We start from the raw sequence: 25,036 nt of genomic DNA, 5'->3' as shown, positions 1-25,036 counted from the left end.
CTTTTGGAATAAACAACAATGGGTTCATGTCCTTGAACATTTTCCACTTAATTTAGGTGACCATATTACTATTTTAGCAAAACAAATAGTTCTAAGGTGATTAAGTAAATAGATTACAAAACCATATAATGTGTTTTAGTAAAATATAAACTATGTTATAGAGGGTGTTGTAGTAAATAACGCTTTTTTTCGAACGTGATTTATCATTTATGTAACGAATCCTTGTCATAATCCTTGTAGGATCAGTCCACGACGCTCAGCCCATCACGGGTCACGGCCCGACCACAGTCCCTAACTACCATTTCCTGTATGACTCGGATTTAGGGTTTCGGTAAAAATATTTCTTATACGCCATGATCTATTGTAACCCACAATATGTAATGATATTACCCTTCAGATTGGAATTGTTTGAGAAAGCATCGAAAGATCAGTTGATGTACGCTGCCCAAACTTCTGGCGCTATCTATTTATATAGGTAATGATGTATGAGGTTGTCTCCTATGCGATAGATTTATATATTTTGTCGAGCCTTGTTTTGCCTCGTCGTGATGTGTGAGCGAACTCTCTAGGGTTTTAGAGAAGTAAAGAGAAGCTCCGTTCCGCAGCCATGGCGATCGTCGCTCAACCAGAGGTGAAACTTTTCAACAGATGGTCTTTCGACGATGTGCAGGTCTGTTCCTTTAGAAACCCCAGCCTCTTCCTCCCCATTCTTTTACTCCTATAGAGCGCTGAATGGGATTTCTACAATGCCCACTGTTCTCTGGATTTCTCTACTTGAATGTTGTCTACTTTTCCTTTACTGGAACCATTGATCTGTGTCTTGTGTACGATCTGTTCTTTTAATTTCCTGAAGCGATTTGTTTTCCGAGGGTTCTGTTTGCTTCCAAGCAAATAGGCCTGTAGACAAAATTTTCTCTGTAAAGGAGGCAAAAAAATAAATCTACAAACTGGTATGAAAAATTCTAATCCTTGTGATATCTAAGTAAAATGAACCTAAATAAAAGCAGTTTGCGGCACGTTTTATGTCTAAACTTTCCTGTTATTCAATTATTTTTTCATGTCTTCTACACGCCTCTCTCTCAACATTGGATATTTGAGAGCTGCGGCTGTATTTTTGCCATTATTTTCCTTTCTTCTATAGTCGTAAGGCTTAGAATCCTAGACGCTCCTGAGTCTAAAGTTGCTTAGAAGTTATGAAGTTGTTCTGATTATCTATACGGTGTATTGTGCCGTCTGTTTGCAACTAATAAAAGTGATTTGCATTGGATACCCTTCTTACTTGCACATTGTGCTTGTGATGTTGTGTAGAGTAAGGCTGGACTAGATGGGGATTGTTAACATGTTAATGCGATAATTCTACGTTGCTTTAGATAATGAATTGGAAGAATTTAGATAAAAGAGCATAATGATTAATAGATCCGTTTAAGTCCCGTATCAGTTATGGAAGCAAATCCTATAATTATGAAGCCCACATGAGATACCGAAGAATAAGCTATTCTCTTTTTTAATTTGCATTGAGCGGTAGATGTTAAAGCTGCATAGATTATTTGAATTGTGCCTACTATCATCAACCAGGGAGAAAATATAGAACAAGCGTGGGGTAAAAATTCCATATAGATCCGAACCAATCCATACGCTCCCATTTTTAATAAGGTTCCAGCTAGAAGCATAAATGCACTACTGAAATGTGCTTCTCCGTTGGCAAGCTTTGTAGATTTGATCAACTTAATGAAACCGAGCATGTATTGAACTAGAGGAGCTTTTATATTGGTACTTGTGATGCCTATCAAAAAAGCATTTGTACTTGTGTTGAAGCATCAGCTCGTCCTTACTTGAATCCTGTGTTCTATGTAATTAGTCAGATGTTATGTAGATGATTTATTTTCAATCCTAAATGATGTTTGATTGGGGATATTGCATTGGTGTTTTAAACTTTTAGTGCTTATCTGGATTATTCTTTTCTTTTTCCTTGTCTTTACAAGACCTAGCCCAAGTTTTTGATACCAGGTAAACAACAGTGGAGAGATTTTAGAATAAAAATGGTAAATGCAAAGAAGCAGATAGTGTTGGCATATGACATATGACAACTTTTTATCTTAAGAATGTATACCAGATTATTTTTGGATCTGTTGACACTTCAACCTTCACTGTTATGAGTTGAAATTATACTTGAAATGCACACTACTGTTTGTATTTGAATCTTATTTGGTGAGAAATGCATGTTTTCATCCATGTCAGCATCATATCAGCAGACATCAGCCAGGATATTCAGATGTTTGCCTCCCAAAACAAGAAACATCAAATTGGTATGCCTCGAAGCACCGCTAGTTTGTGTTTCAGGTAGAAAACTTTGTATGACTGTTTTAACTCAAAACAGTCTCAACCAAACAGAAAATTGACAATTAAACTCAAAATCTCTTGGTGGTGCTGATGTGGCAATGTTTCCAAGTAAAAGCAAGCCAAGGAACGAAACATCCCCACAGTTGGTCATGCATAATATTGGTATAGATTCTGGGCATTCCTAATGTCTGATGTGGAAAATATAGTGATAACTAGGATGGCAAATTATAATCAACAACCACAATCATCAGAATTATTTGTCAAAACAATTTCCACAATCATTGCTTTGATGATTTGTGCAGGTTGGTGACATATCTTTGGTGGATTACATTGGTGTGGTTCCATCCAAGCATGCAACCTACGTACCACACACGGCTGGGAGGTACTCTGTCAAGAGATTCAGGAAGGCTCAGTGCCCTATTGTGGAGAGGTTGACCAATTCCCTGATGATGCATGGAAGGAACAATGGTAAGAAACTTATGGCTGTCCGAATTGTGAAGAACGCCATGGAAATCATCCATCTTCTCACAGACCAAAATCCTATTCAAGTTATTGTTGATGCTGTGATAAACAGGTACACAAACAGTAAATATCTCTTAGCTTCTATTCAATCTTGTAATTTTTTTCCCATCTAATTTGTTTTGGTTACTAATGATGTAGTGGGCCAAGAGAAGATGCAACTCGAATTGGTTCTGCTGGTGTAGTGAGGCGTCAAGCCGTTGATATTTCTCCCTTGAGACGTGTTAACCAAGCAATTTATCTTCTTACAACTGGTGCCCGAGAAAGTGCCTTCAGGAATATCAAGACCATAGCAGAGTGCTTGGCAGATGAGCTCATTAATGCTGCCAAGGGATCATCCAACAGGTGAACTTTGTAGTTATACTTGTTTCCCTTTTTATTCAGTTTGAGCTTCAGAAAGATATCATGCTCACAGTCTCACACCCCTTTAACTCATTTTTCTCCTATCGCCTCATTTTGCCTTTCTTTGTTTACAGCTTTGCCATAAAGAAGAAGGACGAGATTGAACGAGTTGCCAAGGCCAACCGTTGAGAGGACCTTCGGTGGGTATTCATTATTTGAGGGGGAATGTATTTGATCGTAATATATTTGGTTTTTTGTGTGTGTCTTATTCATTTCCTTTTCAATAGTTAGGTTGTCTGAGTATACAAGAGTATGGTCCGTTTCCAGTTTTGTTGGCTATTTTTCTCTTTTCCCCATTAGTGGTTTTGGTTTCGTAGACATTATTCAATGCCAATGATGAATTTCTGGCTTAATTAATTGTCAAAGTTTCCAATGCTGCAAATAAGACCGTTCATTCACGTTGTAACCCCAAATTCTCTTTTTTGGGTGAAGGCTCGAATTGCAGATGGATTAATGATCTCATGTGGTAAATTTTAACACAAGTTGGATGAAGTTGCACGCTTTCTAATGGAGTATATATATTGTAATGGTCGTAGCAAGCGGTATATAACGGGATTTTGATTACATCTTCGTAATCCCTTGGTATTATCATTCTATTGCAGTATCACGAGACTGGTATCCATTCCATGCTCTAAATGCCACCATGACCATGGGAGTCGGTGAAATTACAGGCTCGGAACACGAGCATGACAAGGTAATGGGTGGCTTAATGTGTTATTTTGTCCTGTATTTTCTTTGGGCCATGTACCCCGTTAAATGCTTCATACTAACAGAAGACCAACTGCCCAACAGAAAATGAAACTAACTTGTTGAAGAAAAATTTCATGTATTGCCATATGGAAGACGAACATGCCAGACATCAACAAATAAGTCCACGTGGGTAAATTAATTCGAACCATCTGGAATTTTGGGATTATAAGTTACAGTTTTGCTTATCCTTCTAATACCCCCTTTAAAGTTGGAGCAAAGGTAGGTTGGATGCCTAACTTGCTTATTAGTATAGAAAATGGAAGAGGCCTCGGAGGTTTGGTGAGGAAGTCTGTCGGCTGATCTTTACTGGAAATATGATGAGTAGCAATTGTGTTGTTTGCAATGTGCTGGCGAATCAAGTGAGTGTCAATTTCGATGTGTTTGGTTTGTTCATGACTGTTGGCAATGTGGAGAGCTTGACTGTCACAATAGAGATGCATAAGACATTTGATGGCGATTTGAAGATCATGAAGGAGATGCTTGAGCCACAATAACTTTGAAGTAGCTATAGCCATTGCACAATACTCTACCTCTGCAAACGACCGAGACACCACGCTCTGGGTGAGGCATGAGGCCTAGTCAGAATAGCAAAAAGCTTTGAGGGTGAGGTCAGAAGTTGATGGTAGAAATAGCCCATGAGATGTTGTGGCTTGCAAGTACCGTAGGACTTGTAAAGCTGCATCTATGTGCACCTGTTGAGGTTTGTGAAGGAACTAGCTCAAAGTATTGGCTGCAAAGTTTAGTTCTGGTCTAGTGACTTGTAAGTAGACAAATTGGTCCACAAGTCTTCTATATTGTCAAGGATCTTGAAGTAGTGGGCCAGAGTCATTATGGAGTGGTGATAATTGCTCCATGGGTATTTTAGTAGGCTTACAGTTAAACATGTTTGTTTCTTGTAGAATATCATGAATGTACTTCTACTGACACAAGAAAATTCCCGATTTAGATCTTTGAACCTCAATGCCCAAAAAATAAGAGAGAGGGCCCAAATATTTGAGAATGAAGCATGAGTATAGATAATCCTTCAGCTCTTGAATGCATGAATCTTGAGTACTAGTAATTATAAGATCATCAACATACACCAAAACTGCTGTGAATGTATCTGATTTCTGCAGTGTGAATAGTGAATAATCAACTTTGGATTGTGAGAAGCCATATTCTTGTTAGGCAACAGGAATTTTTCAAACCACATCCTTGACGCTTGCTTGAGCCCATATAGGGACTTTTGTAGGCGATAAACTGTGTGGCTTATTTTTATCAAATTCTTATGGAATGCACATATAGACTTCCTCATGAAGATCACCATTTAAGAAAGCATTGTTGACATCAAGTTGGTGAAGAGACCGACCTCGAATTGTCGCAACTGCCTACAAGCAACACATGGTTACCAGTTTGGCGATAGGGGCAAAAGTGTCATGATACTCCAACCCCTCAATTTGATTATATCTACGAGCCACTAGGCGGGCCTTGTAGCGATCAATAGTACCATCAGTTTTTAGTTTGATTTTGTAAATCCATTTTGAACCAATGGCTATCTTTCCTGGTGGGAGATCAACAATGGACCAAGTGTTGTTTTGCTTAAGAGCTTCAATTTCTTCGGCCATGGCCTGTTGTCACTTTGGATCTTGAGATGCTTTTGTATAATTATTGGGTTCAATCAACGATGATGTGAGGGCATGGGACTATTGTTGCAAAGATGGGGGTATGGAGCAGATGTAGTCCTTTAAATGGGATGGTGCTCGCCTAAAACGAGATGGCCGAGGTTGCTGATCTATGGTATGGTCAGGTGGAGCATCAAGATGGGAGTGTTGTGAAATGATAATGGATTCAACATCCTCTTGGGGTAAAGGAATAATAGGTGAGGGAACGGGCTGAATTGGATTTGGGTGGCAGTCCTTAAAAGGAAATTGGGTTTCATAAAAAATCACATCTCAAGATACGAATATGGTTTGGACTCTATATCATACAGGCGGTATACTTTTTGGGTATATGGGTATCCCACAAATAGGCACTTTCGGGCTCATGTGGCAAATTTATCATGAGTTGGTGGAGCTACCCGAGCAAAACATAAACACCCAAAGATCTTAAAGTGGAAATAAGATCTGTTGAGCAAAACATTAACTGGACATTTTCCTTGAAGTTTGGGTGTCAGGGTGTAGTTTATGATGTAGACTGCTGTAAGTATACATTTGCCCCAAAAAATTATCAGAAGATTGGCTTGAAATATGAGAGCACGGGCTGTTTCCAACAAGTGTCGGTGTTTGTGTTCTGCAACACCATTCTATTAGGGCATGTCAACACAGGATCATTGATGTATGATCCCTGCTTGTGAATAAAATTGTTGCATGGGTCCAGACAAGAATTCAGACCCATTATCTGATCTGATGTACTTTATAATAGCATTATGTCGTGTCTTAACCATGTGACAAAATGAGACTAAGAAAATCAGAGTATATGCCTTATGTTTCATCAGGTAAACCCATGTGCTACGAGTACAATTATCCACTATAGTGAGAAAGTAATGTGCCCCACTATGGGAGGGCGTTTTATACCCACCCCAAATATCACAATGTAACAATTAAAAAGGTACTATAGACTGAGTAGTACTAATTGGAAATGGAAGTTTAGTAAGTTTTGGCTTGTGGAAAATTTCACACCTCCGGTTTGCATCACTGGGAGAATGCTAGAAATGGTGGTGACCCGAAGAGAGGATGCATGCCCTAAGCGTCGATGCCATAGCATGTATGTTGATGGTGGAGTAATGTTGGTGGTGGAGTTATGAGTTGAGTTGGATGGTGGGTGAAGGCAGTATATTCCATTCCACATCTTACCCCTCCCAATCTCCTTCCTCGAGACTAGGTCCCATAAAATACAGAAATCATGGTAGAAAGTAACTGGACAATTCAGTTGGGAGGTTAATTTGTTGTCTGAAAGTAGATTGTAGTGGAAATCAGGAACACAAAAAACGTGATCCACAGTGAGTTGAGGTGTGATCTTGTAGGAACTTTGATGTGCTACAGGTAATGTGGATCCATCAAGAAAACTAACAAACTTTAGTGAATTTATGGAGTAGCATGTAGTGAGATTAACATTGGAGGGTGACATGTGGTCTGATGCTCCACTGTCAAGTATCTAGTGTATGGAATTTAAAGATGATGAGGTATGAGTGACAATACCAACAAGATTAGTAGTGTTAGCCTGCAGCTGGCCTTGACCAATGAGCGACAACAACTGATTGTACTGATCTAGTGTAAAGATGGGAGCAAGACTGTCTGTGGTTGTAGAAACATGTGCCGCAACAGGTAGCATATTCTCTTTCTTGGATCTATTTGACCTGTTACGATCCCAATTTGGGGGATAACTCACTAGTTCGAAGCACCAGTCCCTAGTGTGGCATTTCTTTTTTGCAGTGATCACAATAGAGTTTGCTGCGAGACTGAGAATTAGGATCTTGCATATGATGTCCAGATTTGGACTGGACGGCCAGTATGATCAACGCACGATCTCATCCCATACGCAATGCAAATCTGGACTGGGATGTCCAGATTTGAACAATACGATGCGAAGCTGCCGATTGATGTCGTTCTTCTTGGATGATCAACGCATAAGCACGATTGATTCCAAGAACTGGTTCAATAGCCAATATGTTGGATCGAATAGAATTGAATTTGTCATTCAATCCGATAAGAAACTGATACAATTTTTCCCGTTCTCTTTCTGCCACATAGTCTTTGGTCGCGCCACAAATGCAGACAGGTTCAGGAATGAGGGCATACATCTCATCCCACAGTCCCTTCAGTTTTGCAAAATATGCAGCTACATTCATCAAACCCTGATTCAAGAGCGCGATGTCACGTTTCAACTGGTGGATTCTCGAAACGTTGCCCTGTGAATACCGATCCTCAAGGTCTTTCCAGATTTCTTGAGCTGTCTCAATGTATGCTATACTTCCATGGAGATCTCGGGTCACATAATTGAACAACTAGCCGATCACCATGGAATTGCATTTCACCCAAGCCATAAGATCACCGGAGGCCAAATCTGGTTATGACAAACTTCCATCTACAAAGGAGAATTTGTTTTTCGCTTGGAGAGCATTCTTCATTGCACAGCTCCTAGTCGAATAGTTGTCGCCGGTGAGTGGCGCTGAAACAAGCACCGCCCCTGGATTGTCCGACAGATGAAGAAAGTAAGGAGACTTTGGATCGCTCAAGGCCATGGTGGTTACGTTGGTATCCGCCGTTAAAGAACACAAAAAAATAATCAAGAGAAGAAAACAAAGAAAACAGGCGGGATGGAACTACCACTTTGATACCATAACAGAAGACCAACTGCACAATAGAAAATGAAACTAACTCGTTGAAGAAAAACTTCATGTATTGGCATATGGAAGATGATGGAAATATATACAATGTCAGGGAACGTTCTAAATGTCAAGAAGTAAGTCCATGTGGGTAAACTAATTCGAACCATCTGGAAATTATAAATGGAACCATCTGGAACCATCTGGAACGTTCTAAATGGAACCATCTGGAAATTTGGGACTATAAGTTATAGCATATCCTTCTAATACATACTTGACTATTGGAGTTAAAACCATTAGAATTATAAGAAGTTTACCCCAATTGGGCGAACTGTTGTAGGCTTATAGCAGATTTATTCTTTGTAGGTTGCAGTTGGACAAGGGAATGGTAGGTGGGTAGCTTCCGATACCAACCCATGAATTGGAATTGTAACCACATGCTTTATTTTTTTGAAGCCATAGGGCAAGAGCTTTATTTAACTTTCAACTTGGAGGTTACATCTCATCCAATTAATAGATCGGATACAATCTAGAATAGACGACCAAGTAAACAATTGGATTTGTCTTAGAGCAAATTGGGCAAGCCCATGGGCTGCTCTATTATAGGACCAACGGGTGTGATACCAAGCACAGGATGAGAAGGATTTTGAGATGGTTTTACAATCCAAGGCAACTAGCAGCCAACTCCAAGGGGGTTCCAGATCTGAAAAGAGAACTTGAAAAGCAACTTTAGCATCACTTTCTATGATAATTGGGTCCAAGATGAAAGATTTTGCTAATCGAAGACCCTCTAGAATTGCTTTAAATTCAGATTCAATGGGAGAAAAACTCTTCACTAACAAGACTTTGGCAACCAGGAGTGATCTAAATTCATCTCGAGCAATGACACCAACTGCAGCTTTTGATGGAGACCATGCTCCATCAGTATTGATTTTAATGTGCAAATGAGTAGGTTTGATCCAAACTAATGAAGTTTTTTGAAGAGAAGAAGGAGAAGCAAATCCTAAGTTTCCAAACCGCATGTTTCATGTCTACCATTCGAGTCATCAGTTTACCAGCCATAAATCGTTACTCCATATGCGGAACAAAGCAAGGACTTTGTTTATATGCATTGGGTTCTGTTCCCACTCCCACTATCTCGAGGCTCATGCAGGGATTGGAGAATTGCATACAAACTTGAACTGAACCAATATACAAACTAAGGCGGAGTTTTCATGAATAAATGCTTGTGGACGTTTGGTGAAAAATCAGTTGTTTCAAATATGGGTATTATAACTGTATAGGTGTTTTCAAAATGATGTGGCTGGCCAAGACAGGCTAGAAAGAAAATGAGCGTTTAAAAATAAATCCAAAATTTGGGCTTCTCAAATAAGTGTTTATACTCATGAATAAGCACATATTCAGGCTTTTATATTTCAAACATAATAAGTGTTTCTTGGTGTGATGTCTGTCCAAATAAGCCTTGTTTTTAAGCACTCCCAATCATAGCCTAAGAAATAAGAGGTTAGATTTTCTCTTACCTGGGGACCTTTGGCCAGAAAGTTAGTGCCTCCAGTCCAGTTGTGGTCAGCAGATCCAAACATTCATTGTAATTGTTGCCAATGCCATTGCTTGTTATTTGGCTATATAAGTGGCACATTAGCAGTGAATTAGGATCTTTCTCTTCACACTGACCTCACAGTCACATCTACCCATGTATTGGGAAGGTTTCACTTGAATAATAACAGACAAGTACGGAACATGGTTTTCAAAATTGGACCAGACCAGACGGTCGGACTAGAAAAACCGGAAATCGGTCACCTTCTGTTTTTTCTAAAAACCGGATTTTCCCCCAAAACCGTTGATTTTGGTCAGTGAACCACTGAACCAGACAGTTAACCATTCGAACCGTTCAAATAGTTTTGACCCTTTTTTTTTTATTTTTTATTTCTGTCAAAACGGGCCAAGCATTCGATTCAAACGGTCAGACCGTTCGACCCAGTAACCAGACCCCTGACCGGTTCGGTCACCGAATCGGCCTTAAGAACCATGGTACGAAATGTTTCTGATGTGCAACTGGTACTTGCTTGTGAGGTCAGTGCGAGAAGCTCTCTCTCTCTCTCTCTTATTTGAACCGTTTGGTGAATCTCAACCAACCAAACAATGAAGCAATGAATCATCTAACTCATTTTTAAAATGACAAAAATGTCCCTCATCTAACGAGCAGTTGAAATAGGAAAGCAAAAGGCAAAGGGCAAGAGAGGTAGAAAGTAGAAGAGAAAGGTTGGTCCGCCTAACAGTATTGAACACTCCCGTCTCAAGTCCTCCAAATGGTTGGCTTTTGGGCGGTTCCTATCTCACTCTGCCCATCAACACCATACTTCCCCGAATTTTGACATAAACACATACATGACCTCACTAAATCTACCAGTCAATCCAAAGAAACCACATTGCTATTTCAGCTGCCATTTCTCCTGTTTCTTTCTCCCTAATCAAAACTTAATTCATAAGCTTTGTCGCAACGTGGAAATGTTGATGTAGGAACAAATAAGCAGCGCAGATTATGGGCGTGGTCAGCAAAAGTGTGGGAGGATGGAAGATAATAGTCTCTCTGTTTTCCGGTGAGTCAGTCTTGAGCACTGAGCTTATGCTTTACATTTGAGTGAAATATATGTAATCCTTGTTTTTTAGTTTGGCTTCGGTCAGTGCAATCTTGTATTGGGAATATATTTCCCTACACATAAGTACGAATATATTCCCAATGCAAAACTATAAAGGCTGTTTGGACGGGCATTGCACTAATCGAAACCGAATTCCTTATTTTTTTTCTTCCTCATGTTCACCTTGCGTCTATTTCAAAATCGGGTGCTCACACCATTCACACAGTCACTTGCATGCAGCTTTGCATTGGAAATATCTTCCCATGAAAAATTCCATTCAAGTACGGAGATATTCTTGTAAAAGGATACGTAAACAGTGCCAACACGAAGCCGATCTCATCTTTTTGTTGATCCCATTTCCAGCCCAAAACTCTTGTTCAACTTCAATAAACTTCCTCCTTTTGTGTTTATAATTTTTAAGACAGCAAGATATCTAGGCTTCAATACCTGTTTACCTCTGTCTCTCTCTCACACACACAAGATATGTAGGCTTCAATCCCACGGACCGTGCTCCCACAGGCACTCCATAGCCCATCCCCATGCATTGAGAACATCTCCCCATGACAGGAGATGTTCCCAAATCACGGACGAGATGGGTTGTGGGGAGCCCATCCTGTCTCCAATATAAATTCAACTTCTTTGAAGTTTGGTGGGTGTTAATCAAACTTGACCTCGTTATCTGGTGGGTGCGGCCCACCACGACTATCAATGTGGCCCAATAGCTCGTGTGGTTTATAGGCCATAGGATCTACTGCGAATGTGCAAAAACTAGTTGAGTAACCCACATGAGTGAACATGCCCGTGTTTAGAGCTTTTACTTGTCTCGCTATTAGTTATTCAACCAACTTCTCATGCTTATCATTTCCACATTCAGCGTCTCTATTCGAGTATCAAAGCACCCTTTGTATTCTATTGGATTTGGTCCAATCCGGTCCAGTCCAATATGGATTCATTACAAATGGATCAGGTTCAATCCAATCCAATAAATATTTTGAACCATTTTGGATCGGTCTAGTTCAATGTCTGGATCGCTTATAATATGTTCAAATTTGTTTTACTTTAGATTAATTCTAACCCAAACCTAGTTTATTGACACCTATATCCTTATCTTCTATCAATGGACCAGATATTTGTCCAATCCAACCCAATCCAATATAAATTCATGATGGATGGACTGGTTCCAATCCAATACAATAAATACTTTGGACCATTAAGTCTGGACTAGACATGTTCATGGGCCGAGTAGCCTAATGGCCCAGCCCAACCTGCACCCTGATCAGGCTTGGACATGTAGTCAGGCCCACAAGCCTGACCTCAGCACAAAACACCAAGCCCGATTGTGTTTCGGGCTGGACTCAGGATTTGTCAAAAAGCCTGGCCTAACTAATTTATATAATATAAAATATATATTATTTATTATAATATATATATATATATATTAATAATTTAATATATACTTTTTTTTTTCTTTTTAATCTCTCTCTCTCTCTCTCTCTGTTCAGCCGCTTCAATGATAGCAGCTGCAAGAAGTTGAGCTTTAGACTTTGGGCTCGGGCCCAAGTTATAGGCCCGATGGTCGGGCCGGGCTTGGGCTTGGGCCTTAAAAAATCTGTTAATAAACAGTGAAAGCCCGGCCCGGCCCATGAATAGATCTAGTATGGACTGGTCTTATTCAATATGTCTTATTGATTTGTCCAGTCTATCCAAATTAATTTTAGTTTGAACAAGGTCTAATCCAAAACCGGTCCATTAACACCCCTACCCATATATAATTTGACCACGCAAGACTGCATTGTATTGGCATGTGTGCCAGTAAGACCCTAAGTCCCACATGTTTCTTACATGCTGGTATAACCTTTTTTTTTTTCTGATGACCTGTTATCCATGTACTGTTCTCCACATCCTGTTCCCTACCCAGAGAGCACCACCACTCTGTGTTGGGATCATCTCCCCATGAATGACAAGGGCGATGCTGTAATGTAATGCCCAAGGGTAGGGATGTGGGAATAGCTTGTGGGTACTCCCACCAAATTCAGATGTCATCCCAATTTACAACCTTTTGTAGACCTGAATTGGAAATATCTTCATACGTGTATGAATATTCTCAATGAACAATTACAAGGGATTATGAATAGGGAGTGGCCAGCTTTCACTTTAAAATTGCCACGTGGATCCAATCTTTGGTCAATGTCATTAACAAGCTTTACCAGGATGGACCGGATGCATTTTGTTTGGGGGTTTAATCAAACCGTGGGACTTTTTTTTAACTGAACTGATACCACCGATTTTTGAAAAACTGCAAATCGAAACTGAATGAAAACCAATCGAAAAATCAATTGACCAGTTTGGTTTTTGACAGATTTGGTTCTTTGCTTGTTTCGCTTTTTTTTTTTCAATTTATAATCTATATTATAAATAAATATATAATTGTATAATATAAATACTAGTAATATATGTAATATATTATACATTATTTATATTTATATAATGCATATATGTTTATATTTAACCAAAATTGAACCGCTATCTTTGGTTTTTCCAAAACATAGAACCAACCGGATTTTTCTGTTTGGTTTCATTGATTTAGTTCCGTTTTTTATAAGTACCCCTATATTTTGTAAATACAAAGTAGGTGGCATGAAATCCACGTGGCAAACCAAGTTAGCCATCAAATTAAATTTGCAGTGTGGTTATAGGAGGATCTAACAGTCAGACTGAACTTTTGACTAGTTGTCCAAATAAAACGTGTCTGCCGTTTGGTATAGAGTTTTACGCAGCCAAGCCCTACAAATTAATGCTACTAAGCTCCGTTTGGAAAGAATGCAAATAGAAAACAAATACAGATTTTTCCTTATCTTACTCGGTACATAAAATTTCATTTAATCACTGAAACCATGAATTCAATTAAGGGTCCGTTTGGTGCACAGGAATAGGAGCCGGCCATTCCAATTCAAATTATTTGATTGGGTGGAATCGAATCTCATTTCCATTCTGGTGAAATGACATTCCTCCATTTGAGAGAATAGTCATTCCCTCCCCCTCCCTTAGGAATGAAATTCCACTACAGCTGATTTCATCAATTCCCATTCCAATTCCTATTTGAACCAAACAGAGGGAATAGACCATTTCAATTCCAATTCTGACAAATTTCAATTCCAACTGTTAATCAAACGACCCTAAGATCTATTTCTGAGTACAAAGAGTTCACCGAGCACAATTACACCAAATGCGTTATCTGCAGATTTTTCATGTTGAGTTCTTTATCAAATTCAAAGTTGCATGATTCAGGATTTAAACAATTTTACAAATCATGAAAGCATATAATAACATAGGAATGACAATGGGGCAGGGATTATATTCCTCATCCCTGACCCTGATTCTGAAACTAATTGCCGTCATTGTCTTTGCTCCCCTTTAGGGATAAAAGTTGTCCTCCATCCTTGATTTCTAACGGGGACGGGTTCCCCGTAGGGATCAAAATCTTCGAAATGTTTTTAAGTAATATTATTTTTTTAAAAATAAATTTACTTAAAATAAATAAACTTTTAAAAATATAAATAATATTTTAAATATGTTTTAATATATACAAATAATATAAAATTATAAATAATATCATATACATAATAATATGTATTTAATATATATAATCCAATCAGGGTAGGGCGGGGACCTCAATTCCCAACCCTGATCAGGAATCCCTATTAATCCCAGTCCCCATCCCCATCCTACCAAAGCAATCACCCATCTCCGATCCCATTGGGCTGAGGAAGTAGGGTCCCCATCGATAGGGGTGAGCACTATTTCGTTAAAACCAAAAATTTCGGTTTTGGTTTTTTCGGTTCGTCTTTTTCAATTTTTGGTTTCAGTTTTAGAATTAAAATTTTGGTTAACCGAATTAGCCAAACTTTTTATTATTATATGTAATATATTATATATTATATATATTAATATATAATATACTGAAATTTGATTTCATAATATATATTTTATATTATATATTACAATATATATAATAAAGTATATATTATTAAAACTCAGTTTTAATCGAAATAACCAAAAATTGAACCGAAAATTTTAGTTTTGTTTATTTCGACTTTTCTAAATTTTGGTTTTGATTCTATTTTTATTTTTTAATTTGATTTTTAATATTTTAGTTTATTCGGTTCGGTTTTTAACTGAATAAACCGAATGCTCACCCCTACCCATCGAAGATGGGTGGAAAAATTGTCATCCCTACATTAACAGAACATCTGAACATATTCTGGGTGAAAAATTTTCCATTCATTTTACCAACTTATGAATGCCAAAATACTTACTGAGCTTCTTAGATCAGATTTTCATGCCTTATAATTGTTGCTTTTATGACTTGAAAAAAAAAAAATCCGAGGCTTACTTCCATCTTTTTTCTACAGCATCATGAAATTAAGACAGCTACACAAGAAGTGAACTAATGCCCCACTAAGCGAAATAAACCCCAAAATAATAGTAAGTGAAAATTTGCATTCTCTTGCATTTGTACCGGTGTAAATGAAATTTTACTGCGACCAAAGATATAGTTTTTTACATGGGTAAAACAATGTACATCTCCCTTTCCATAATATATGTGGGTACAGGGTATTCAGTGCCTTTTTCCATTTTGATAATTCGTTAAAAAATGTGGCTTTAACGAACCATTTGACCTTATGACTGGTCACTTATTCGGTTCTATTTTATACCTGATCCAGAATTTCTCAAAAAAAAAAAAAAAACTACTGAAACGGTCAATAAATTGTTTGAACCGGCCGGAAGGTTGAACCGTTTCAACCTGAACAGCGGTTCAAGGTCAACAAATTAGGGGAATGAAAATGGAATCGTTGGGAAGGAGGCAACCCCCCACCCACCTCCTCCTCCTCCTCCTCCTCCTTCTTTTCTCAGTTGTTATTATCATCATGGTTTTGAAAACGAGAATAGACAGGATGTTTTGACCGGTTAACTTGAGTACTGCGGTTATGGTTTCAGGTCCGATTTTGGATCCCGAAACCCGATCGACCGAGGTTCGGACCAAACAGTCAGGGTGTTTGACTTAGGAACTGGTAGCCAAAGAGTTTCTATTTCCGGGACTGTTTAAAAAACCATGGTTTACATTCTCTTGTCTCCTCCAATAATATACATATATAATCATCACATTTAACCCTAATACTCTAAGCTATGATATATATAAACTTTATGGGTGAAGTCATTGGACCTGGGCGCTTGAACCACTAACCAGACACCAGTGGCCAAAGAAATTCCGTTTTGGGTTCAGTTTTTATCTTGTTAATTAAAAATATTAATTGTTAGCATCAAGTAAACTTTCATTAACATCCAGAACAACTCATGTCTCAGTTTGTTGCCTCGGGTTTATCATGTACACATATTTATACAAACAGTTGATTATTGAGGGCATGCGTTATAGGGTTGAGCGGAGGATTTCGTGCATTTTCTTGTCCTTGGCAAAAGAAAATTATAGGCTAATAGAAATTTCCCTTTTATCACTTTATACTTTTAGGCTATGTTTGGTTTGAAGGAATAGGTAGGGAAACCATACAAGGTTTGTACAGGTTTTTCTACCTTTACTTTCCCTACTTTTTCCTTTAAACCAAACACAGTTTTATAGTTTAGTGCAATTATGTAAGTCAAGGTTCAAAATATCGATATGCCTAATACGCCGATAGGGGCGTATCAGGTGAATCGATACCTTTTTTTTTTTACTTTTCTTTTTTTTTTCAAAACTGGTTCCGGGGGGGTGGTTTAGAGCTCCTCCACCCCTTGAACTTGTCAAACCCCCGATACACCCATTGTAGGGGCGTATTGGAGGGGTCCTGGAATGATACGTATCGGCCAATATAGGCCAATAGGTGTTGATACTTTGAACCTTGATGTAAGTAGTAGATGACAAAATGGCACATGGGGTCACAACTAGGGGTGGATTCAAGCCGAATAGTACAAGGCTCGAGCTCGATTCGAGCTAGAACCTTGAGCCCGAGCTTGGCTCGAGCTCGATTTGAGAAAAAATGTTTTATAAAATAAAAAATTATATATAAAAATATTTTTTATTTGATATTAAAAAATTAAGAATTATAATATTTTTATTATATATATTATTTTTTTTAATTACATATATATATATATATATATATATATATATATATATATATATATATATATATATATATATATATTTCGAGCTCAGCTCGCGAGCCTCACGAGCCAAGTTCTATTAGGCTTGAGCTTGGCTCGTTTATTAATTGAGCTTGTAAATTGGGCTCAAGCTCGACTCGAAACTCGGTTAAAACTGAACCAAACCAAGCTCGTGAAGAACTTGGTTCGTGGCCACCCCTAATCACAACTCTTCATAATTAAGCTAGATCATAGATGTTGTATAATCCAAGAGGGTAAATACAACCTCCTGCACCTCAAATAGTAAAAATCTAAAAATATCTTCATCATCAGAAAATGAATGTGAAGGAATTACACCTTCAACTCTCAAATTAATGTTGTGTTTCCATCTTATGAAGCAACCAAAAGATTGAAATTGGATCTCACAATTTGAAGTAATAAGGAATACTAATACTAGGAGTTTCTGAATGATGATGTTTTGGTGTTCTTCATCTTTTTGGTGACTGCTTTATATCATTATCATATCTCTAGCTGCAAGACTGCAACCATGATTGGAATCCCTGTAAATCAGTTTCAGCTGAACGAATACAGGTACTTGAGAGATCATACTACAAAATATGAACTAATATGGGAGAAGAAAGCAAAGAAGGGCTAGAAAAAATGGGTTCGTGCTGTGTAAGATGATGAATACTTCGTGGATTGAAACGTGTTCCATTAAAATGAGAATACGATTAAAGAGCAAACAAATAAATTGCAGTTTGTTTGCAGAGGGGAAGATACATATCCACAAGAAGCAATTGTTCAATCTTCACACTGGTTAATTAACATTATTTCTTATACAGATAAGATACATAAAATAACAATCACCATACTGTTTGGTTTTGATCGATCTACCCGTTCCTAGTGCAAGCAAGCAATTCAGAAGTGCTTATGGACGTGATCTATAAACCGCTTATATTCGTCATGGCTAAAAGCAGCTGTAGAGGACGTGATTGCAGCTTCCCAGAGTGCACCATCTCCGAAAGTTTGTGCAGAATTTAGCAATGGATCAGGAGGTGCAATTAGATGATTAGGCTGTTGCTGCCGCTGATATTGTTGTTGTTGTTCTTGGTTTCCAAACACGTCCAAATTAATTAATAATGAATTCAGGAACGAAGAGAAGGCATCATCGGTGCAGTAATCGATATTGCCTTCTTCGTTGTTCCCAAGGTTGCTGCTGATCGTGAACCCTTCAGATATCTGCCAGCTCCCGTTGCTATTTTCGAATGCCGCACTATGATCTTGATCCAGGTTTACGTTTATCTCTCTGAAACGTTTATTTCCCTTGTAGATCGTAGTTGCACCATCGCCAACCCCAGTTTCTTGTAAACCTCTAGAATTAGGGTTGGGGTCAAGGTTCGGGATAGGATTTAATCCTGATGCAGGAGGCGGGGTGTGGAAATCTTCTAAGGAATTAGGGTTAGGGTTCAATGGTTTGTGAGTCCTGGGATCTATCCCTTGGCTGATCAACTTTTTGCTGAGATGCGTATTCCAGTAGTTTTTGATCTCGTTGTCTGTACGTCCTGGGATCCTTCCAGCAATCAGAGACCATCTGAGCAACCAGAAAAGTTATATACAACGTTAAGACTGCTCTTAGAAAGAATAGAGTGAATGAAAACGTGATTTTGGCGATGGAAGAATGAGTAAAAAACTACAAATACTAATAGCTGTCAGAGGAAAACGCCATAGTTGAAAGAAAGAGCTGGAAAAGGGTGCAAGCTAGAAGTGAAAATCTGACCTACAGACACAGAACTACAAAAGGAGGAAGATGTACAGTGAAACCCTAAGAAAAAGCTGAGAAGCACGGCAGAAGGAGAAAAGCAAAGAGAGAAGAACATAGAGTAATATTGAGAAATCAACGAGGTTTAGTATATGTATAAATTAGTTTTAGCACCTGTTACCAAGGAGGCGGTGAAGACGAAGAATGAGATCTTCCTCATCAGGTGCGATGTGTCCTCGCTTAACGCAGGGTCGGAGATAATTCACCCAGCGGAGTCGGCAACTCTTGCCACAACGAAGCAGCCCCGCACGCTTTGGCAGCGTCCGCCATCGTCCTACCCCCTCTCTTCTTATGTAGCTTGACAGAAGCTCATCCTCCTCCGGCGTCCATGGTCCTCTCTTCAGCCCTACCTTACTACAGCACGGCGTCTTACTTGTACTCGACACCGCCGATGCCGAACTTGGGTTCCTCATCTCTCTCTCTGTTTTTCTCTTTCTCTGTGTAGATTTAGTTGGTTTTGTTTCTTTTGAAATGATTTCCTGAATCGCAATTTAATAACAGGAATTATCAAAAAAAAATGGTAATTGGAGGATTACTTAGTCCATCTTAAGTCTTAACCATCACAATTTGACCGATCAGATACTATTTGATTGAGATAATTACGTCGGATCCAGTGGATAACGAGTTCTGTCTCTCGCTACGAATTGGGATCTGCTATTCAGAGCGATCCTCAGATCAACCTCACAGCCACATCCCACTTTGTATTTAGATCATCTCTTTATAAATAAAATGCATTTTAAGTAAACTATCCAAAACCCACCATCACTTTTTATTAATTCTCTTAAATTTATCATAATTTTTTAAAACATTCAAATTGGGATCTGCTATTTCAAAACACTGTTAAAATTCATTGACCCCAAACTGTCCACGTCAACCTAATACAAGTTTCATGATAAAATTGCCCCTGAATGGTGGGTTTTAGACCTTTTGAAAAGTTATGGTAAGTTTTGCAATCAATCGAACAATCCTTATGAAATTACAAAAATAGAGACGAGGAAAGAATTGCAGAGAAGCTACAACTGGGTTTTATACATCTCTCATGACCCTACTCTCTCTCTCTCTCTTTTAGGACGATGTCGAAGTGATGAAAAGTGGGTTTGGTTTTTCCAAACTACTAATGGGGTTCTCCAGTTTATTACTTTCTTGTTACTGGTTTTCTTTCTTCTTGGAAAATCAGATCTTGCAACGGAGCGACGGAACTAAATCAGTGATCTAAGAGTATCCCTTCCATCTGGGGTAAGCATTGTCCTCTCCGTTGTTCCTGAAAGCACAACAGCCAACAGAGTAGACAATAATGAGGAAGATAATGTTCACAACAGCCACCTTCTTCCAGTCCTTCTTGAGGTTGTCAAGTACTCCAGCCTTGCAAGAATTGCTGTTGAAACAGAGCGAACCTGTGGGATTGCCCCAGTTATTGCAATCAGAAAGCTCGCTGGTTGTATTGGTTTTCGTCCAGACTGTTGGGCTCACGTATAGGAAATTACATGCTGTTGGAGGCTTACAGCAGCCCGACTCAATTGAAGACAAATGCCGGGCGTAAAATTCTTCCACGGTTCGGCATTAGAGTTATTGAGACTCTTGCAGACATGGCTATCCATCAAGCAACTCTTGATCTTCCTCCAGTTGTTGTCGTTAACCCTCTTCTGCAACCAGTTGGAATAATCCCCCAACTTATAATCCTTATACCCTTTACCTGACAACACCTCTCCAGCTCCCTTGTTAGTCACCACGAAAGCAAAGATCGTGAAGCAGAAGAGAAGAACTATGAGAAGGAACATCACAAGAAGGTAAAGCCAGAGAAGCCATGAGACTTTGCAGCATGCACCGATAAGTCCGGCGAGAGAGAGCACCATGAGAAACACTCCAAGAGCGATAACGGGCTTCTCGAGGAACTTCTCGCAGTCGCTGCTGGTTTGCCAGCCATATTCCTGCTCCCAAGATCGGAATCGAGAGCAGGAACGTCACAAAGTTTAGAATGCCTATAAGGTTGTTGCTCACTCGAACCATCTTCCTCTCACTACAAGAAGATAAACCAAAATCGATAACACTGAACCATCTTCTTCCAGTTGGCTGTCGGTGGAAGGTCGCTCTTGTGGAACACGACCGAGCAAAGTCCTTGTCGGTGGCAAGGCATTACTTGCGAGAACAACCGAGTCACCATCTTGCATCTTCTTGGCAACGAACTCATCGGCCAAATCCCCGTAGGAATCTTCGGAAATCTGGTGCAGCTCCACACGCTGATCATCCGGCTTAATGCTCTCACCGGTTCATTGTCGTCCGGTCTAGCCGCATGTACGGACCTCCACAATTTATATTTGCAGGGGAACTTTTTCTCCGGCGAGATTCCGTCGTCCTTGTTCGGACTCAAGAAACTTGTCCGCGTGAACCTTGCTTTGAATAACTTCTCCGGTGGGATCTCTCCGTCCTCAATAATCCCACCGGCGACTGTATCTGCAGAACAATAAGTTAACTGGTCTAATACCGGAGCTGAGCCTAACGAATCTTGATCAGTTCAACGTCCGATAACGAGATGAATGATTACCAGAATACCAGTTTCGTCTGATCAGACCAAGCTAATTAATCTCTTGGTCTTCCTTTGCGGACCATGTGATTTGCTGACCGCGCTGACCAGAACCTTATTTAATTTGAATCCTCTTAATCAACCAATGCCATCTTAATCTTATCCAAATATACTATTTCAGCCCTTCATACGAAATGGAATTGGATCTACTGTTTGATTTTACAGACTGATCAAATGGGGGCCCAATGCCCTGTAGGTTCGTTGGACCTTGGACGGCCTCGTGGAACAATCTTATGGTCAAAATCCACTTGCCGCCAAAATTGCTGCTGTTTGTGTTTGCTTGTTTGTATCCGGTTTGGCTATGGATCGATGTCTCGATTCTTATCGATTAAGCAAAAGACAATTAGTTTGAAGGATATCAGCTATTTCTTCTAACTCCTTTATCCTCAAAATTTGTTGTGGGACATGTTCTGAATTGTTGTGAGGCTGGGACTAAAAAATCCTAAACGAATGGTAATGGCAAATGTTAACTAACCGATTTTGGGTCAAGAAAACTACAGGTGGCATTGGAAACCGAGGCCAAAATAAGGATTTGGATTATCAAATTGCCACGTGTCCGACCTAGAATTAAGAAAGTCAGCAACATGTCTCAGCTATTTGCTTCCTGAATACATACTTCTGACGTTGGAGGTTTGCTGTGCAAATCTAAAATAAATACAAATTTTATCCTAGCAACATGTCTCAGCTATTTGCTTCCTGAATACGTACTTCGGACGGTTGGAGGTTTGCTGTGCAAATCTAAAATAAATACAAATTTTATCTTCTCAAAGTTTTTCCCATTTCACTTTGTCGTTTATATATTTTTCAATCATTATATTGTTTTTTACCAAAAGACATCATTATAATGTTAAATCGATTAAGTTGCATTCCGGATTTCCATTGAACATATAGTATGTCTTTGGAATCGTGTACATTTATTCACAATTTGATTTATTTGCAAAGCCAAAAAAAAATAATAATAAATCCGTTTATTGATATTTAGACATCATTGGACATCACATCAACAAAGCCTACCCATTGGCGGAGAGCTAAAATAAAGTTTCCCTCAACCGTAAATGAGCCTATAAATTAAAATTTGCTTTTACAAAAATCTCTATGAGTATGATACACATAATGGGAAAAATGCTGAAATGACACCTATGTGACCGTTTATTCAATAAATGCCCATAGTTTTAAATACATACATAATTTGATCAGAATCCACTCTAATGTTTAGAGTTTAATGTCCTTCTTGAGTTTTTAGAGAAATAAATGTTGAAATTATCTAACAAAGGGCAGTTCCCACTCTGCTTTCATCCAAATACCTGGTAGCACAAAACTCTACGCTTCAAAGTTCTAGCAAGTTAAGCAATATTGTGATCAACATTAGGTACAATCGAGTAGGTTTTATTTTCATGGAGCCGCTAAGCATGAATAAAACCGGAGGGAACAATGGCCATGGAAGAGTGGGGAGGAAGGTAGATTAAGATGGTGTTTGATACTGAGTTGTTTTTTAAGGTGTTTCTGTCAAATCAGCATTATGTAGGAATTTTGTTATCTTTTTCATTTTTCTTGTTTGATTGAAAGCTATTAAACCAATTCAAACTATGCTAAGGTTGTGTTTGGTTTAAAAGGAAAAAGTAGGGAAAGGAAGGAAAAGATAGATAAATCTATACAAAATTTGTAAAGGTTTTCCTTCCTTTCCCTATTTTTTCCTTCAAACCAAACACTGCTTAAATGATTAAGATTCTATGAAAGTGATTTTTAATGAAAATATCATTTTGATGTTACTTACAACGAAACATTTTTACCTTCTTGCTTATTTGGCATCTAATGGTGCCTAATTAGCATCAAATAACAATATAAAAATATATATACACAAAAAATGAAACCATTTTATCAAATTCCAAGACGTGTCTGTTGTATAAAAAAATGGCAATCATATCAAAAAACATCTAAAAGAATTGCCGGCATAGCAGAGCAATCCAACATATGCGTGAGAATTACGAAAATAGAAAACAGAATGGACTCTTTACTCAATTGATATTGAGAGGAATGACAACAGCAATATACTTGGTTGAGTTGGATCTCAGGTGTCAGTATCAAGTTTGGGTTGATTGATCAATTTTGCCTTTTGCTACAGTCCTCTTCTTCCAGCCTTAAGACGTTGTATATATATAACGCAAATACAAGGTTGAGAAATACAAAATAATATAAAATATAAGGTTTTGTGCTTTACATATTTACATTAGTCAATGTAAATCAGAATCCCATTGACCAACTTCCTTCTCAAAATCCAAAAAAAAAACACCCCCCCGAATAGAAAGAGATAAAGTGAAGAAACTGTGATAAATATACTAAGGAGGTTTTCTATTTTTGAAATTTGAAAGGGGGGAAAATTGGTCAATAGGATAGAATCCTATATTATTCTTTTAGATTTATGTGGGGATCAGGGAAAGTTTATTTTCCTGGCCAATACTTGAATGGGACAAAAAATGTCTCTTTTAATAATGATTTTTTATGGCCAAAATGATCATTACCTTATTTACATGAGAAATTAAATAACATGGGTAAATGCATTTATCCGGATAAATGTTTCCCAAAAAGACTTACCCAGATAATTGCATTTACCTGAATAAGTAACTATCCAAAAAATAAACATGGCCTAAAATTTTTGCAAATCAGTCAAGTGAGTGCAGTGGGAGGAGAGAATGTAGCGAATGAAAGAGAGTATTCACGCAATGAGATGCAATTGTAATGGGCAAAGCGACTATCTGTAATAACTCACGAAGTGAGAGTATATTATGGCTAGTGTAGGCGTAGCTCTTGTAATGAACAAGGCGTTTTCATGATTATGTATTGAATTTCACCTTTTTGAGTATTTAACGTGTGGCAACTGGCAAAACAGAATGGGGACCTTAATTCATCTCAAACAAAAAACCATTCCATCACATTCTAACATGATCTGTTTTCATACATGATGGGATCCCAGTTTTATGGTGAGATATGAGAATACTTTCTTAGTGAGGATCAAAATAACCTTCTCATAAGAGAGGTGACAAATGAAGAAATCTTCTAAGCCCTCTCTTCAATCAAAGATTTAAAAGCACCAGGTCCATGGGCTTAATGCACTTTTCTTTAAAAAATTTTAGCATATTGTGGGATTTGAAATCTGTAGAGTCGTAAAGTCTTTTTTTTTTTTTTTTTTTTTCATACAAGCAAGATATACAGAATACTAAACAAGCTTTTATCACCCTTATACCCAAGTGCAAAAACCTGGATTCAGTGAATGATTTATGCGGACCGAACTGGTCCATGGGCCAAATCGGGTAAAAGCTATTTATTTTAAAAATTTGAAAAACAAAACTTAAAATTTTAATTTTATATGAATTTTGATGTATACAATTGCTTATATATATACAATAATTAAATAAATTAATATAATAAAATAGAAAATAATTGTTTATTTTATTAATATATTATATACTATATTATTATATATTATAATTTATATAATATATATATATATATAATATTGGTCGTGCTAGGCCATGCTGGCATGTAGG

At 38.2% G+C, this 25,036-nt stretch overlaps 2 protein-coding genes, 1 long non-coding RNA gene and 1 pseudogene across 6 annotated transcripts; 2 read left to right on the top strand and 2 right to left on the bottom strand.

The window, feature by feature from the left end:
* Window positions 1-542: 542 nt before the first annotated feature.
* Window positions 543-4,081, top strand: LOC148844548 (small ribosomal subunit protein uS7-like). Of its 4 annotated transcripts, XR_016102175.1 has the most exons (7): window positions 543-670; window positions 2,643-2,914; window positions 3,001-3,204; window positions 3,336-3,401; window positions 3,694-3,727; window positions 3,864-3,955; window positions 4,054-4,081. XR_016102175.1 is itself a non-coding variant. In XM_088954556.1 (6 exons), exons 1-4 carry the CDS (start codon window positions 608-610, stop codon window positions 3,388-3,390), a joined length of 594 nt encoding a protein of 197 aa, XP_088810682.1. In that variant the 5' UTR covers window positions 543-607; the 3' UTR covers window positions 3,391-3,401; window positions 3,694-3,727; window positions 3,864-4,081. The 4 variants fall into 4 exon arrangements, 3 of the variants coding, with proteins under 3 accessions (XP_088810682.1, XP_088810681.1, XP_088810680.1); XM_088954556.1 differs by having other exon boundaries at window positions 3,864-4,081; XM_088954555.1 differs by having other exon boundaries at window positions 3,694-4,081.
* A 6,698-nt stretch (window positions 4,082-10,779) lies between these two features.
* LOC148844546 (uncharacterized) lies at window positions 10,780-19,451 on the top strand. The gene is made up of 2 exons (XR_016102174.1): window positions 10,780-10,914; window positions 17,663-19,451. It is a non-coding gene; the product is annotated as an uncharacterized LOC148844546 (long non-coding RNA).
* Window positions 17,787-19,323, bottom strand: LOC148844547 (transcription repressor MYB5-like). The gene is made up of 2 exons (XM_088954553.1): window positions 19,025-19,323; window positions 17,787-18,682 (listed from the first exon to the last, which is right to left on the bottom strand). The coding sequence occupies exons 1-2, from the start codon at window positions 19,321-19,323 to the stop codon at window positions 18,010-18,012; spliced, it is 972 nt and encodes a 323-aa protein (XP_088810679.1). The 3' UTR covers window positions 17,787-18,009.
* Window positions 19,452-19,990: 539 nt separating the features above from the next.
* LOC148844545 (tetraspanin-8 pseudogene) lies at window positions 19,991-21,060 on the bottom strand (annotated as a pseudogene).
* Between the last annotated feature and the right edge of the window lie 3,976 nt (window positions 21,061-25,036).

Source organism: Nelumbo lutea, chromosome 7 (assembly GCF_056320005.1).
Source record: "Nelumbo lutea isolate HS-2025 chromosome 7, American lotus-T2T, whole genome shotgun sequence".
Lineage (NCBI taxonomy): Eukaryota > Viridiplantae > Streptophyta > Magnoliopsida > Proteales > Nelumbonaceae > Nelumbo > Nelumbo lutea.
The sequence above is the reverse complement of the archived record's forward strand: the minus strand, read 5'-3'. Positions and strand labels throughout refer to the sequence as shown.

Bases quoted from the DNA above. Each gene is read 5' to 3' on its own strand.
- LOC148844548 (XM_088954556.1), top strand. From the start codon at position 608: ATGGCGATCGTCGCTCAACCAGAGGTGAAACTTTTCAACAGATGGTCT. The intron at 671-2,642 runs GTCTGTTCCTTT...TGATTTGTGCAG, and splicing joins GGTCTTTCGACGATGTGCAG to GTTGGTGACATATCTTTGGT. The intron at 3,205-3,335 runs GTGAACTTTGTA...CTTTGTTTACAG, and splicing joins GCCAAGGGATCATCCAACAG to CTTTGCCATAAAGAAGAAGG.
- LOC148844547 (XM_088954553.1), bottom strand. From the start codon at position 19,323: ATGAGGAACCCAAGTTCGGCATCGGCGGTGTCGAGTACAAGTAAGACG. The intron at 18,683-19,024 runs GTGCTAAAACTA...CTGGTTGCTCAG, and splicing joins CACCGCCTCCTTGGTAACAG to ATGGTCTCTGATTGCTGGAA.